Below are 16,991 nucleotides of genomic sequence, written 5' to 3'. Positions count from 1 at the left end.
GTCGTGTGCAGAACGCCATGTTCCTTCCCCTTAGCTGCTGCTTCAGTGTCATGTCCACTCTGTGGATCAGCAAGTGATCTTTTTGTCAAAAACGAGCAGGCTAATTTGCTTTGTAAACACCAACAAAAGCACAGTTTGCACTTAAGAAAGCTAGCTAGCCATACAACTGATGTATTTTGGGATGACATTTTGCGATTTTTCGCAGATTTACCAGGTGCCCGATCACTCATGTTTGGTTTTGGTGATTTCCCCCTCACGGTATGCCCTTACCTGGCTGAGACTTGTGACCTAGAGAACACAGCGCTAGCGCTAAGTGGATCAGCAAATGATCTTTTTGTCTAAAACTAGAAAGCTACCTGGCTAAGCCTATTCACCGTCCTTGCAAACACAAACACAAACACAAACAAACTAAATCATGCTGGCGCTGAAAAAGGGTAGTTAGTGTGATGTATTGGTAATAGCATTGACACACCACACCAGTAGGGGATACTATGCTATGTTTAATAGTAGATGTATGCATTAAGAAATAAACCAGTGTAGAACTATAACCAAATGTGGTCGGTCGTCACCGTCACGGTTGTCTTGCATACTGATGCTATATAAGTGAATAAGTACACTATAATTGACTAGGAAAGTCATTACAGTTAGCATAGTATTTTGGTAGTATTTCGACTATATTTGGGGACATTGTGCTGTAAAAGCTGTTTGGTTCTGGTGATTTTCCACCATGTGAGATGCCGTATTATGCCTTTACCTGACTGTGACCTCTCGAAGCGCTAGATGTATGGAGAACATAGCACTCCTGCCCCCACTTCCATTGCATTTCGAACAAGAGGTTCTCTCTAAGTCTGACCTCTGACCTCTAAGTCTCTGCCTTTGACGTTGAACCAAAGGTCTGAGTGATGTAATTAGATGACACGTTTTTATGCCTGAGGACAGGCTAGGTAGGTGTGGGATCGTCTCCACTGCTTTCCCTAATGAGGGGTTAATGGGACACAAACACACACACACACACACACACCTCACCTCTCTGAAAGACACACACACAGACACACATACATTCATTTATTAACTCACATACACTACTTTTAAATCTGTGACACAAGTAAATACAAACAATGTTTTGTTTATTCGCATAGTATCCTTTGAGAATTCGTAAAAAAAAAAATATAACGAGCAGATTCGGTGCGGTTGCGGTGTCTGTGTCTCACAGTCCTATTCCATCAGACATTTGACCATTTGGCTACCTCTCGTCTGCACTTCATCTTAGCTTCACATCCTCTACAGGGATTACATGTGAAAGTGAGCATTGATTCTTCGGGCATGTCTGCCTTGCACACCACTGACTCTTGACTCTCCTCACTGTCTTGGTTCTGTTCCCAGTCAAGGTCTTTATTGCCTGTCTGTTTTCCATTCTCTTTCATTTATTTAGAAGACGTTTTTTTATTGTTAGTGAGTTACGGTATAGCACAGCTACAGCATAGCACAGTGTGTTCCTTACGCAGAACTGACCAGTGACTTTTACACTCAGCTCATTGACTTGTGATGTGATTGACTTGATGTGATGTGAACTGAGCTTATTGGTGTGCCTCACCGTCTCGCTGTGTCTCCTGTCCGTTTGAACAGGACATGCGCAAATTCAGCGATTTTGTTTAAAAAAATGCTCGAAATGATTGGAATCATGCAGAAATGACATGTGTAGCACAGATCAGTAGAGAAATATCATTTTTTATTTTTTTTTACTTCTCCCTCCTTTCTTCCTTGTCTCGTAGTAATCGTCTTCCCTCCCCTCGCTGGGCCGATCTGACCTCTGACCCCGAGGGGACCTCTGGAGGTTCCACAGAGGCGCCCGCTGCTCTGGAGGATGCGGGTGGCACACGAGCCAGCGGGCAGTGCATCGATGCTGGAGGACCTGCTCCAGCAGGACGGGCTCAAGGTGGAGACCATCCCCGAGAAGAAGGGCATCCTCTTCCTCAAACACGTGGAGTACAGGCTCGCCAGCCAGGTGAGCGGCCCGTCTGTGTGTGTGTGTGTGTGAGTGAGAGAGCAAGTGAGTGAGTGAGTGAGAGCTTGCGTGAGAGTGTGTGTGAGTCAGTGAGTTAGTGTGTGTATGTGTGTGTGTGTGTGTGTGAGCGCATGTGTGAGTGAGTGTGAGCGCATGTGTGAGTGAGTGTGAGCGCATGTGTGAGTGAGAGAGAGAGATTGTGTGAGTCAGTGAGTTAGTGTGTGTATGTGTGTGTGTGTGTGTGTGTGTGTGTGTATGTGTGTGTGTGTGTGTGTGTGTGTGTGTGTGTTTGAGAGGGAGACAATGGATGCCAGACAGGTGCAGATAAATTAATGAATGGATGGATGGATGAATGGATGAATGGATGGATGGATGGATGGATGGATGAATGGATGAATTGATGGATGGATGGATGGATGGATGGATGGATGGATGGATGGGTGGGTGGATGGATGGATGGGTGGATGGATGGGTGGGTGGATGGATGGATGGCTGAGTGGGTTTAATGGACGTACAACACTACCTAAGTACTGATACCTAAAGTACTTCCCATACATCATAGAGGAGAAACAAACAGGAGATACAGTTGTATGGGCACATTGGCACCGCGGGCACCCATGGCAAATTACACCATGGCGTTGTGATTATATTCTTGTAGAGAAAAAGAGCAAATACAAGCCCTGCAGCAGACACATTAAACGCTGAGAAAATGAGAAATGTTGATGTAATGTTACTTTTTATCTTGTGAACAATGGCAAACAACAACAACAACAACAACAAAAACAGTAATTGTGGCATGTGCCCAAACCTTTACACAGAACTATACACTGTGGAGGTGAATCAGTCTGTGGAATATATATGTGCTGTTTTGAGATTATTATTTCGTCCTCTATCCAGCACTTCACGCTGCCTGTCACACGGAGGTTCAGTGACTTTGCCGCGTTCCATGCGCTGCTGCTGCAAAGGTTCATCTACAGGATGGTGCCACCTCTGCCCCCGAAACGCGTCCTCAAAGGAGGTAGTGACCTTAAACCTATGACCTTTAACCTTTAACCTCTGATGTTCTGTGTTAGTTGTGTCTCATCTACGGGATGGTTCCACCTCTGCCCCCGAAACGCGTCCTCAAAGGAGGTAGTGACTTTAAACAACCTTTAACTTTTAACCTGTGTTCATGGGGACAGGCATACTGTATATGCATAAAGATGTTCAACAGTAGAGGCAGGCCTTTTTGTCACTGACCTGGACCACATTCTGGACCACATAGGCAGCACACACTCAGCAATTAAACAATTCATGTTTAAGAGTCAATGGTCTTCATTCATTGTGTGCAATGCACCGTATCACGGTCTAGGGTGGAATGTTCATCCTTTGTGTTTAAAAAGCACAGCTGATATAAGTGTGGTGTGTACATAGGCTAGCCGTGAAGCCTTTGTTATGACCCTACCACAGACAGACAGACAGACAGACAGACAGACAGACAGACAGACAGACAGACAGACAGACAGACAGACAGACAGACAGGCCATTTGTGGGTTTCCATAATTATGATGACATATGGGACACTTGGGTGGCCAAGTTAAACCTTTATCAGTTAACTGAAGAAACATAACAGAGTAACATATTAGGCTACTCTCTCTCGATCGCTCTGCTATGTTCTAAATATCTAAATATCTCTGACACGATACCTACTGCTCTACACAAACGTGACTTCACGACATTTCTGTGCTTGTTTTTTGCAGTAATGCATTTCATGAAGTTAAATCTGCATGTTCATGTGGCGTATCTAACACATAAGCACACATGGTAGCCAGCCTGATTTAAAATAGCACAAGACGATTTTCATTTTCTGATGATGCTAGTTAGAAAACAGTTTTTTCCTAATTACAACAATAATTCTATCTAGAATTGCCCTCAGCTTAATCTTTAGCTGTCAAACTGTTTCTGGGGATATCCAAGTTGTTGAGTTTTGCCCTCTTGTCTGCAGTTTGGAACCACAAGTCTGAACGTCATTTCATCGAGAGCCGTCGCCGCGGGTTACAGCGGTTCATGTCCTTGGTGATGCGGCACCCGATACTCTCAGGGGACGAGCTGGTGAAGGTCTTCATGACCGCTAGCAGCGCAGTAAGTCCTCCTCACCATTAGGGGACAGCACCACTAGAGTCAATCTCTTAATCTGTATCTATATATTTCATTAGTCATTTTTATGAGCCAAAGTGCTAAATATGGTATATTGTTTCAAGAGACCAAGTAATTATTTTTGGAATAGCTAGTTTTCTTCTTTTTCTTGGCTTTTTATAAGTAAGATCAGCTGAAATCAGGCATTTGCTCCCTTAAAGGCAGAGTCTGTAATTCGGTTTCAGTTTTGTGAAAGGTTGTTGATATTTGAGCTCAACAGCCAATCAAATTGCATCCCTGAATTGCTCCTGAAGCACCATGTTGATTTGCTGGAAAGTTTTATGGCTCGGTCCAAGCCACTATGATTTACATGGCCAGACTTGGCACAAACACTGGAGTTTTTTTTTTTTTTTCGCAGACACCGAAGGGAGAGCTAGAGGATTGTGAGGAGCAATTTGATGTATTTGACAAGAAGTGAATCAGATTAGAATCGTGGACTGTACCTTTAAGCCGACCATAGAAGGAAAGGTAGCTGTAAATCTAATTGACTTCTCAGTGAAGTCCCCATGTTCTTTTCTCTCATCTCCTTTTAGGAGGTCCAGGTGAAGATGCAAGAATCATTCAAGCGTATGGGGGACGAGTACATTACCTGCCCCTTGTCCACAATAGTGAACGTAAGTCTCTACTTTTCAGCTCCATCACACTTAAACAAACAAACAAACAAACAAATGTTACTATATTCGCTATATTAAAGTTCCTTTTTATATCGACAGAGGTGTGTATGTGCAGTTAAACAAGATGGAGTGCATGTGTAATACATTTGAACTTGTTACAACTTGTTTCATACACAGCCATGCATGGTATATAGTCTTACAACACAACCTATATGTATTTAAATGACGTAAGTAATTCCTACTTCACCACTAACCAAGCAAGCTGATAAATTAGGCTTTACCCAAACTCCATTGGCAGTAGGGCAAAAACGTCTTTTTTACACATTCTTCTTGCTCCGGCTTCAAATCTTCTATGTTTGCAGGGTTGCTACTTGTGTTTGTATCTGTCTCGTGTTATATTTCATGTCTCATCTCTTATGTCGTGTGTTCTCTCACTTCGTCTCCCCTCTGTGTTTGTATGTGCTGTCTGTAGCGGTTCATGCCGGACGATATCCAGGCGCAGACGGAGACCAACCGAGAGTTCATCTGCAGCATGCTGAGCAGCTTCCACAAGCTGCGCGACGTCACCGAGAGGATGTCCCAGCGCTCAAGAGAGAACTCCACTGACCTCATCATGTTCGGCAAGGACCTCCGGTCAGTACGGAACGGGACTCAATTTGTCTCATCTGTTTCTCAGATTTTCATGTTCACTAAATACAGTAATTACTTCAGATTCCTCTGAAATGTGCAGCTTTGCACTGATTGCTAACTCCTTAACCAATTGTCACTGCTGAATCCATTTATGAATGTCGTAGCTCTGTAGTAGATTCATAGCTTTGTGTAGGCCTATAATGACCTGTATGAATCTTTAATAAGATCTTAATTCTTTAGTTTAATAACCGGAATCTTTAGTAAGATCTTTAATCTTTAGTGTAATAACCTGAATCTTTAGCAAGATCTTTAATCTTTAGTGTAATAACCTGAATCTTTAGCAAGATCTTGAATCTTTAGTTTAATAACTTGTACGTATATGCCTTGTGTAGGCCTATAGTGACCTTTGGCGACCTTTGACGAATCTTTACTCCCTTGTAGAGCCCTGGGTAAAAAAGCCCAGCCTCCGCAGGTTGCCTCGGCAGCGCCATCTTGGCAGAACCACCGGCAGTCCATCCACGGGCTGTCCGAGGAGTTCCGCATTCTGGCCGACATGGCCGCACTCCAGGTGATACAAATACTGCCGCCATCTTTCTTCCCTTCCTCCTATCAGTCATGTTTTCCTTCCGTAAACATCTCTCATTCCTGCTCGCTGCGAAGCCCTTGAGAAGAAGTGGAAATATTTGGGGGCTTAATGACCTGAAGTCTTCAGAGGGAGCCGGGCTGGACAGAGGCCCCAGAATGCCCCAGGCAGTAGAGATGTTTGACATTTAGACTACAGGGGTTGGGATCAAGCAATTAAATGTATTCCGCTCAAGCCATCATACTCTTACCCTGCGTGGCCTGTGGCTTAACATAGTCAGGTGTGATCTCTGATTAGTGTAGAGAGCAGAGGGTCTGGCTATTCTGTGAAGCCTCCGAACCATTAGGAACTGAACATATTGTCCCTGGGCTGAAATTTCTCTGATGAGGTAATTAAGAGCAAGGGAAGCATGATTTCAAGGATGGCACTCTGCTTTTATTCTCATCTCTCCCTCTCTCTCTTTCTCTCTCTGTGTGTGCTTGTGTGTGTGTGTGTGTGTGTGTGTGTGTGTGTGTGTGTGTGTGTGTGTGTGTGTGTGTGTGTGTGTGTGTGTGTGTGCCCTTGTGTGTGTGTGTGTGTGTGTGTGTGTGCCTGTAATCAGGGGGAGAAGGAGGAGGATGAGGTGGTGGAGAGGCTGAGTCTGTTCCTGGACCTGCTGCAGTCCTACAAAGTACGTCACGTCACATCACTCTCATCTCTGCCACACTTTTAACTTCCTGTCTTGCTGTCTTTGCTCTTCGTCTGTGTCTCTGTGTGAGATTTTTGATTCTTTGCATGTGGTCTGTGTTAGATTCTAGATTCTTAGCATATGTGTCTGTTGGATTTTAGATTCTTTGCGAGAGCAGGAAAGCAAAACGTTGAGTGGTGTGTGTGTCAGTGCTCACACGTGCCTGTTTAGTTACGTGCAAAAGTTTAATTCTGTGTGCTCTCTCTCTGTCTTTGTGTGTGTGGTAGGATCTGTGTGACCGTCATGGGAGTGGGGTTTTGCTGGAGCACCAGAGAGTGCAGCAGAGGAGACCAGATTCACTCATAGAGCTGCTGGAGCAGCCAGAGTCACGCCTCACCCAGGTAACACATACACATGGACACACACGCACACACATGGACACACACACACACACACATGGACACACACACACACATGGACACACGCGTGCACACACACACACACACACACACACACACACACACACACACACACACACACACATGGACACACGCGCACACACACCCACACTGACATTCCCTCCCACACACACCAACACTCACCACTTATCAGACCCTAGCCCTGGCTTGCTTAGGTAAAACACATAGGCACAGACACACATGCATTGCATATACACACACTCCATGATTTGAGCACATAAATGTGCTCATTTTAATCCACGTTTCCCTTTCTCTACACATCTTCCTAACTCTTTTCTCTCTCTCTCTCTCTCTCTTCCTCTGTCTCTCCCTCTCTCTCTCTCTGTCTCTCTCTCCCTCTCTCTCTCTGTCTCTCTCTCTCTCTCTCTCTCTCTCTCTCTCTCTCTCTGTCTCTCTCTCTCTCTCTCTCTCTCTCTCTCTCTCTCTGTCTCTGTCTCTCTCTCTCTCTCTCTCTCTCTCTCTCTCTCTCTCTCTCTCTCTCTCTCTCTCTCTCTCTCTCTCTCTCTCTCTCTCTGTCTCTGTCTCTGTCTCTCTCTCTCTCTCTCTCTCTCTCTCTCTCTCTCTCTCTCTGTCTCTCTCTCTGTCTCTGTTTCTCTCCACAGCAAGAGAACGCTATACTGGCCATGGAGCTGAGGAGCTATTTCTCGCTGTTCTGTCTGCATCAGGAGACCCAGCTGGTCTTCACCCACCTCCCCCTCACCACCAACATCCTGGGGGCCTTCATTCAGTCACAGATCCAGGGACACAAAGAGGTGAGGAGACACAACACACACACACACACACGCACGCACACACGCACACGCACACACACACGCATACAGTACATACACCCCCTGTCACGAATATACACAGACCAATATATAAACATGAATATGTAACAGACACATACACAAACACACATGTATACAGTACATACACCCCCTGTCACGAATATACACAGACCCATATATAAACATGAATATACAACAGACACACATAGACAGACACACACACTAGTTTACTCTAGTGGATTGTTGGGTGATTTTTCAGGGGGCGGGGGGGTGAGTGGGTGAGTGGGTGAGTGGGTGAGTGGGTGCTAATCCAATTAGCATATAAACAAATACAAATAAACAAATAAACATAAACAAATGTGTCTCTGCTGGTGCTAATCATGTACAATGTGCTCCTGTGCTCCAGATGGGAGAGTTCTGGAATGAGCTGTTGCCCAAACTCAACACCATCTTCGAGGGCAACCCCAGAATCTCCGCCTCGCCGCCGCGTTCGCCATGCCGGAGGATTATTTTCCCATGATGCTCAGTGTCACAGCACCCATTTTGACCGGATTCCTTCGGGCACTGAAGAGTTTCACACACATTCCAGTCCGCATTGTGAATGAACTGAAATCTCACATTTTGTCATTGGCTTGATTTTTATCATGTCTAAATAATTTCAATTGAATTAAAGAAGATTTGTAATTATTAGTAACTGGGGAGTAAAAGGAAAAGTGTCAAAACAAACCTTGATATTATATTTCATTGACCAACATCTGGCGTCCAGAATTTTCATGATTCAATCAAATCCTTTCATCGTCCCATCAAATCCTGATGTATTGTTTTATCGTCCAATCAAATCCTGATATATACTTTCATTGTCCAATCAAATCCTGATATATCCTTTCATCGTCCAATCAAATCCTGATGTATCCTTTCATTGTCCAAACAAATCCTGATGTATACATCAAATATATCAGAAATGGTTATTAATGCTGTTTAAAATGGTCTTAAACTACAGTAGTTTTCCTAAACAGCTCTTCTAGCAGATCGTGTAGGCTCTGACTAAATGAAACAAAACCTGCACTGGCTTTAAAATGTAATGTTAGTAATACACGTCATACTTGTAGAGTAATGCATCTTTATGTGCATCTAGGTTTTGTACTGTGGGCATTCTCATTGTTCTGCTATGGCAACCTGTTGTTACTGCATCTTTTGGTATTGGTTTTCTACTGCAGAGTTCTAACCAACTGTTGGTCTGTACTGTCACTCTTTTTATGTAGAACTGCTTACAGCCTCTGGCTTTCCTTATTGCATAAATAAACAAAAACATCTTATCCTGTCTCTGTCTGTCTGATGTGATTTTCATGAGAAAAAAAATGTGTGTGTGAGTAACACACCTGTGTAAAAGTGTGTGTGTATGTAACACACCTGTGTAAAAGTGTGTGTGAGTAACACACCTGTGTAAAAGCGTGTGTGTGTGTGAGTAACACACCTGTGTAAAAGTGTGTGTGTGAGTCAGTAACACACCTGTGTAAAAGTGTGTGTGAGTACCACACCTGTGTAAAAGTGTGTGTGAGTAACACACCTGTGTAAAAGTGTGTGTGTGTGTGTGTGTGTGACTCACACACACACACACTTTTACACAGGTGTGTTACTCACACAGTGTGAGTAACACACCTGTGTAAAAGTGAGGACATGGCTTCAAAAGTGGCAAGCAATAAAAAACATGAAATAAAATAAATACATACTTCTCAGGGCTGCAAAGAGACAGTGAACTCAAGTGAACTCAAGCACATTTTTAAATACTGATTATAATACAATAAATAAAGAGTCTTGTATGATTTGATATGTGCTGGGAAAATAGGAAGATTTTTAATTAAACAAAGTTACATCCACCCCTCAAACAGGGCCTTATGTTTCCAGTAATTGCACTGGAGCATACTACACTATACTATACTATACTCCTGTACTATACATTACCATACTACACTATACTATATTACTGTACTATACATTACCAAACTATATTATATTAAGGTACTATACATTACCATACTATACTACCTTACATTACTAACTATACAGTACTATACAGTTCATATGTTCTCTTAATAATGCCTGTCCTGTCTGCATTGTGAATGCTCCATTTGGTATATCTATGGTTCTTTCACACTTTTACACAAATAATCAGTACTTCTTCAGTTGGTTTCTGTTGTTAAAAAGATGTGCTTGTTATGGGAAGAGTAGGTTTAGTGTTAGGGCTAACTTTTTAGTCCATACCCAAGGCGCTGAACACCAAAAATGCAAACGCTTTTTTAATATTTGACCGGTCTTTCAGCAAGCTTTAGCTGTGTTGTGAATGATCCACTAGGTGGCGCCGTCTCACCTACAATTAAGTATCACGACGCCCTTTTTTAAAATGTCGTTTCTGACCAGTAGATGTCACTGTTAGACTGGGTAGAGGGGAAAAGCCTCACTGCAACCTGTGGGTGGACACCATCAACTCTATATAGAGACGGTACATGTAACCCTGGTCATTGGTAGACACAATCTGAAGTTGGTCGTTTTCAGAATCCACAACTCATCTAAGTTGTTGTAAAACAGCAAGAAAACATGATTAACTCTTCATCTGAACCCTCTATCACACGATGTGTAGCTATTAGTTATTACGAGTATAAGAGTTATACAAGTATAACGAGTTTTCTTCATTACAATTGCATTAAAGCATTTGTCTCATTATTTAATAGCCACACCTTGCATGACTTGTATAGCCACCATGTCACAACAATGTTATAACTGATGGCTTATCCTGTCATGAATGTCAATGTTGTATTATCATTGCAAGAGTGCATGTGCTTGTTTATAATTTTGTCTGCATGTTGCGCTAATTGATGTTTGTGTTGCCTCCCTTTGTTAGTATCTGTGCACCGTCAGCGTAAAGTAAGAGCTGCCTCTCGTTCTCCAGTTCCTCGTGCGTGTGTTAGAACGTATATTAACAGTGTCTATTACTTAGTCAGTAGTTCTGAAGTTACGGCACATTAGAACATAAGAAATGCTTCGTTTCCTGAAGTCGCGGTTGATCACCACAACTCCTTCATATTATTTTCAGATAACACGGAAACACACCAAGGCATAAATGCGAACTGATTGAGAAATTGACATGTTAAAGGGATCGAATAAGTGCCTACTTATCAGGAACCCGGAGCCCTTTTCTGTTATTACGGTCTCCACTCGAGCTGTTCTTGAGGTCATCACATGACGTCATATGATCAGTGTCTCAACTGTTGGTAACTTTGCAGTTAGGTGTACAATTGTATCCAAAAGCTTTGGCAGAAATTCAAGTCAGAAATGAAAAAGTAACTGTTAGCATGTGCCCAGACTTTTCCATACAACGGTAAAGCTTTGGCTCTGGCCTTTGTGAAAGTTGAGGGGAACCAACTTCTTTGTTTTTTGCTAGAAATGGCTTCATACCCTATAGCTGAAGCTCAATGTGTTGCCTTCTGGTATGCCCGTAAATATTAACACGAGTAATACAGCTTGATGTGTATCCTGGGTATACTCAAATTCAGTTTAAATTCTCACTGGGAGAAAAGGGTACTCTAACACAAGATTCACGGGGCGTAGGCAACTAGCTTCCAGAGGTGTAAAGTAACGAATTACTTTTACTCACGTTACTGTAATTGAGTCGTTTTTTTGTGTACTTTGTAATTTTTAAGTAGTTTTTTAAATCGGTAATTTTACTTTTACTTAAGTAGATTTTGACTGAAGTATTGTACTTCGCTACATTGGAAATTACATCCGTTACTGAGTAAAAAAAAAAAACATAGTTCAAGGCAGGAATCGCGCACCACAATGCTCACTGCAGTGGTGGATGCTGCATAGAGTGGATGATGGAGTCGATGCAAGGCACCAGTACGGTGCCGAGTCACGAGAGATAGATATGGAGGAAGATGATAGTGCGGACTACCAACAAGCTGCGGACCACCAACAAGCTGAAGCACCGAACTTTCCGCCAGTTTGAAATTAAAGAAGATGAAGAAAACCCGTGGCCACATCTCAGCAAGCAGTTTGCCTTCCAACGTAAAAGAGGCAACAGCTATATGCTGTGTAAACTGTGCCTAATCCGTCAGTCAGAACTTTCTGCTTATACAAATTCATCTTCAAATCTGCGCAAGCATGTGTTGGTAAGTACAGTATTTGTCCCTTTCCATTAGTAGTTCAGACAGCGTTTTTGTCATTTAGTTAGCTTTGCTCCATTAAGCAAAATATGCGTTTCATGGCACTAGTAGGTAGTAGCCTAATTTTGGCTAGCACTTGCAACCGACCTGAGTATGCTAACGTCGACAGCGGTCATCCAATAGACTAATAATACCATTCCTGTCTTCCATTCGTTTCAGGTCATAGAATTATTATGTTCAGTCTCTCATATTGTGTTTAAAAACTGCAGATCAGTCATCAGCAATGAAATACACCACATAAACTGATATTAGGCTAATCATTTGGCTGCCTCCCATGCCTTGAAACAGAACAATGTATATGCGCACACCATCGTTTTCAGACAGTTGGACAAGTCAATGTGTATGTCGTTATCTGCAATTTATCACGATGTTTAGTCAGATATTGATAACGATAAGTGGTGGCTTTCCAACGTGCACGTCTTTCATGTTCATGCTAAGGGGTCCCGGTTAGCAAGAATTGAGGATTATGAATTGTGATGCATGTAGAAATAGAAAATAATGCTATAATTCTGTATACTGTAGGTCTGTCATCTCAAGTAGCTATTTATAGCTATTTCTGTGTTATGATGCACTCTTGAATCTTGATGGCAGCTCAATACTTAATTGTCAGAAATGTTGTTTGTCATTCTACAGGTCTAGTCTATGTCAGACAACACCTTGACCGGATGTTGGAGGCTGGAGCAAGTTGGACAACATTCATCAGATGAAGATGATTTATTTTCCTCAATGAAGTCCAGAAGGTACAGGGGAGTTAGAAGGGTACCTAGCCTGTGTCTCAGTCAATATGGATTCTGCTGAACGCCTTTCAGAATATCAAAAAACTGTCCCTGAAACTCAATACTGGCCTACCTGCCTCGGCCGCGTGCGAGCGACTCTTCAGCTGTGGCTGGATTGCTGTTCAATGCAAAGCTAGCCCGGATGAACTCTACTCATCTTGAAAATCAGCTGCTGCTCAAACTCAACAAGAAGTTTGTAGACTAATGCTCTAAGGTGGACACAAGTAAAGTAACCAAAGTTTAAGTGGGGCAGCGGTATTTTAACTTTTTATTTTAGCTGTCATGTTTTGACATGTCCTCCCAAAAGTTCTTAAATGTTGTGTTGACATGTTTAATGTTTGACATGTTTAATGTCATTGCACTTATATTTCTAAAGATTCTCCTTTAATAAAAAATAACTAGTTTTTGTATTGGATTTATGACCCCTTGTCCTTTTTTGCACTATATAGGAGCGGCCCCCATCAAGTTGTTGAAAGTAACTAAGTAACTTTTACTTAAAGTACATTTTAAATTAACTACTTTTTACTTTTACTTGAGTAGATTTTTAGATGGGTAATTTTACTTGTACTTAAGTAAAATTTCATCAAAGTAATTGTACTTTTACTTGAGTACAACATTTCAGTACTTTTTACACCTCTGCTAGCTTCTCATTAGTCCACAACAAGGCCTTTCCCTCTTTGTCACGGTGTTCATTCCCAAAGACTATGTTCATTCCCAGGACCAGAGATAGCGCTGTAGCGCTGTAGGATTTGGCAAAACAGCTAAATCCTCTTAAGAAGCATTCCCGGTGGTGTTAGGATTACATGACATTGAGCGATGTCAAATGGTCATGACTATTAGTAAGTGGACACTTGGCTGAGACGGCCTCCTGTCGTCAGGGGAAACACAATCGGAATAAAGGGAATGCGTCCGCACATTCGGTGTAGCCTATTTTGTTCACAGCTACTATGACAAAAAAAACGAACCGTATAACACAAAGTCAATCACACTATTTTTCTGCAGGTCTCTTATTATACATAATAATATTACACAGAGCTTTCGGTATGACCTTTCGTCACTGTAGAAAAAAAGAGGCACGTGTATGTGAGAATGTGTGTGTATCTCTCTCTGTGTGTGTGTGACTTGAAGAGACATACATTGAGCTCTCTCTCTCTCTCTCTTCATATAGCGCATATCTCCCTCTCTCACTCTTTCGACAGTAAAACCCCATTTTCTTTTAAGCGTCTTTACTTCTGACGAAATCAGAGTCTGGACTGGGGCCATTCAGGGCACTCGACGTGACACCAATCGAAGACTGGGTGTCCTGTATAGTAAAGAGATTACCGGTTCTTTATTCGCTCTTTGCCACCGTGGCCAGGCCAGTTAAACAGTAGCAAAAATGCTCCCACACATGAAATAAGGCATAAGCAACCCGATTTACTGTGCAGCAGTACTACATTTTCGCTCCCCAATAAGGCCATTCGACGTTGAACAATGCTACCTGATGACGCATGTAGCAACTCGTGTATAAGTGCCAAATCAACTGCTTGCGATTAGGTCAGGCATTTGATGTTAGAATAGCGAGTTCTTTTCTACTCTTGACACGCAGTTATCTTTGTACACATGAATATGTAACATTTTCACAAAAGGTTACGTGGGGCAAGGACGGCGGCCAAGGGGAAGTACAAAATAAATAATTATCTGCCGGCATTAGCATCGAGAACAGAAGGGGCCTTTCATGGCTTCTTTTGGCCATTTGCATTCGCATTCAAGGGCGGTGGGCCACTGCGCAGTAATTACGTGGCATCTCTCTGGAAGAAATGCAGGTTTACGTGCGCGCGTGTGTGTGTGAGAGTGTGTGTCAGATCAGTGAGAGGGGGACGGGGTGGGTGGGGGGGGGGTACATGGATAGAGTACAGCTTTTTTATTCCCATTTCGCCACTTCACTCCCTGACCGTGCGTCATGCCTTAATAACCTGTTGCTTCCAGCTTCCTAAGCAACTACTATTAAATTGCCTATCATACTGAGTCATTTACTCCGGCGGGGTGCATATGCGCTTAATCAAAGATAGCCATGGATGGTTTCGTTCCTTCCCGAGAAAAGCCCCTTACGCGCACCAGGGGGGCGTCATGGGCTGTCTACGGTGCCCACTGTGCATGCACCGGACTCGGCAAAACGGATTAAAGAGGGCGGTGTCAGCTGACGGGGAACTGTAGCCCACGAGGAGAGACACCGGACGCTGGACAGCGACCACCTGTTGCCTAAGCCCCCAGTCACGTTCATCTAAGCGGGGTAGATGGTTATCTGGCGTTGGGTAATTCCGTATCTGACGGGAAAGTCGTCTCAAGCACCGTTTGGGCCTACTTACACTGGCGCTGGTAGACGGGCTTCTGTCTCAGGGGATTTCTGACACAACATGTGGTAGGTACATTGCCATATAGGGAGATGCATACAGATAGATACATAGACAGATAGACAGATAGTCAGATAGATAGATAACGACCAAAATGAGCGACAGATTGGCCGACAGAAACAAAAGGACAGAAAGTATGAATCAATGAGGGAAAACCCTAGCCTGGATACCAGACCGAACTTAGCCCCGCCCACACATTTTTTGGTTGGGAAGTTCGGTCTGACATTACTCCATTGAGCAGAAATTATCTGCGGCTCAATATCGGCCGTACCAATCAAATTGTTAAGGCGGGCTTTATACGATGATGGACAGATGATCAACAGTAACGTAACCAACCACGTCACCAACACACGAGTTGAATTCGTTTTCAACAAACATGGCTGCCGCTGGAGAGCTGAAATGTATAGATTCGAGTCCATTTAGACATTGACAGTGCATTCATTTTGAAAGAGGAACAGAGAAACGCGATCAAGGCATTTGTCAATCGAAAAGATGTTTTTGCCTTCCTTCCTACGGGATCCGGTAAAAGTGTAATGTATCAGCTGCCCCTGGTCACATACTACGTTGTTCTGATTGGTTGTAGGTAACCAATTGAGCGAAGAGGCATTTTTTCTCCTGGTTCTGTTGAAACACGCCCCATAATCACAGCCCAATGGAGCGATATCAGACTCATATTCTGACTAGAATTATGAGTATGACATCGTCAGGCTAGGAAAACCCTATAGCAAAGAGGAATAAAAGCTCCAGGAACTGGCTGCTGGCGTCATTGCTTTCGCATTGATCGTGACATGCTTCCGCATGAAAAGAAGAGACTGGACATTTGTCCCTTTGTTGGAGAGCATGACTCACAGAGCCGTAAAGAGACTGCGGGCCGTGTGTGTGTGTGTGTGTGTGTGTGAAAGGGCCTCTCCAAATAATAGAGCTACGACAAAACATTACTTGCATTGACACACTTTGTGGGTAGTTCTAGTTAAGTGCTTTACACAAATGGCAAGGTAAACCCACGTTTCCACACAGAAAGACTACTGAAGGAGAGAAGAGAGCTAGTGGCCAATCAGAAATGGTGAAAGACAGACAGATACGCTCTCACACACACACACACACACACTCACACACACACACACACACACACACACACACACACACACACAAAATAACAATGTCTCCTAAGAGGAGATCTAGTGGCCAATAAGAAATGTTGAAAAGAGCGTGCGCACATTACTTGCCCTGTCCTTGTACTTGTAATTAAGTGGTTAAGTGGTCACTAAGGACAACATAACTAAACCCACGTCTCCACACAGAAAGACTACTGAAGGGGAGAAGAGTGGCCAGTGAGAAATGGTAAAAACAGAGAGACGGACAGACAAACACACACAAACACACACACAATAACAATGTCTATCCTCGTCGTGTCACTTTCGTGAAGACGCGCCTCTCCCGCTGGGATAATCTGGAGGGTTTTGCTGTGGTTCGTTTGCTTTCCAATCCTATTAGGCGCCCAGATTTATGATGTAGGCCGCAGTAACGAGACACCTTGGAGTATCGTGACCTCCCCTTGCGCTTTTCATCCCAGATTGCGCCTGCCTCGGTCACTACGAAGCTCACGCCTATATACCAGCCCAAGGCATGCGTGCATGTGAGCATGCGTGCGTGCGTGCGTTCTCTGGCGTTTTGTCTTC

The 16,991-nt window shown here is 43.3% G+C and overlaps 1 protein-coding gene across 2 annotated transcripts in view; it reads left to right on the top strand.

Moving 5' to 3' along the window:
* Positions 1-9,244, top strand: part of snx8b (sorting nexin 8b) — a 17,907-nt gene extending 8,663 nt beyond the window's left edge. For both annotated transcript variants that reach the window (XM_031562625.2, XM_012816327.3), the window contains exons 2-11: positions 1,773-2,005; positions 2,903-3,023; positions 3,990-4,126; positions 4,714-4,794; positions 5,267-5,427; positions 5,866-5,992; positions 6,609-6,677; positions 6,962-7,075; positions 7,756-7,905; positions 8,330-9,244. In XM_031562625.2, coding sequence (XP_031418485.1) covers positions 1,865-2,005; positions 2,903-3,023; positions 3,990-4,126; positions 4,714-4,794; positions 5,267-5,427; positions 5,866-5,992; positions 6,609-6,677; positions 6,962-7,075; positions 7,756-7,905; positions 8,330-8,443 — 1,215 coding nt within the window. In that variant the 5' untranslated portion in view covers positions 1,773-1,864 and the 3' untranslated portion in view covers positions 8,444-9,244. The remainder of the gene's footprint in view (positions 1-1,772; positions 2,006-2,902; positions 3,024-3,989; positions 4,127-4,713; positions 4,795-5,266; positions 5,428-5,865; positions 5,993-6,608; positions 6,678-6,961; positions 7,076-7,755; positions 7,906-8,329) is intronic.
* The last annotated feature ends 7,747 nt before the right edge of the window (positions 9,245-16,991 follow it).

Source organism: Clupea harengus, chromosome 24 (assembly GCF_900700415.2).
Source record: "Clupea harengus chromosome 24, Ch_v2.0.2, whole genome shotgun sequence".
NCBI classification, from domain to species: Eukaryota; Metazoa; Chordata; class Actinopteri; order Clupeiformes; family Clupeidae; genus Clupea; species Clupea harengus.
Note: the sequence above shows the minus strand (reverse complement) of the source record. Positions and strands in the feature narration are given on the sequence as shown.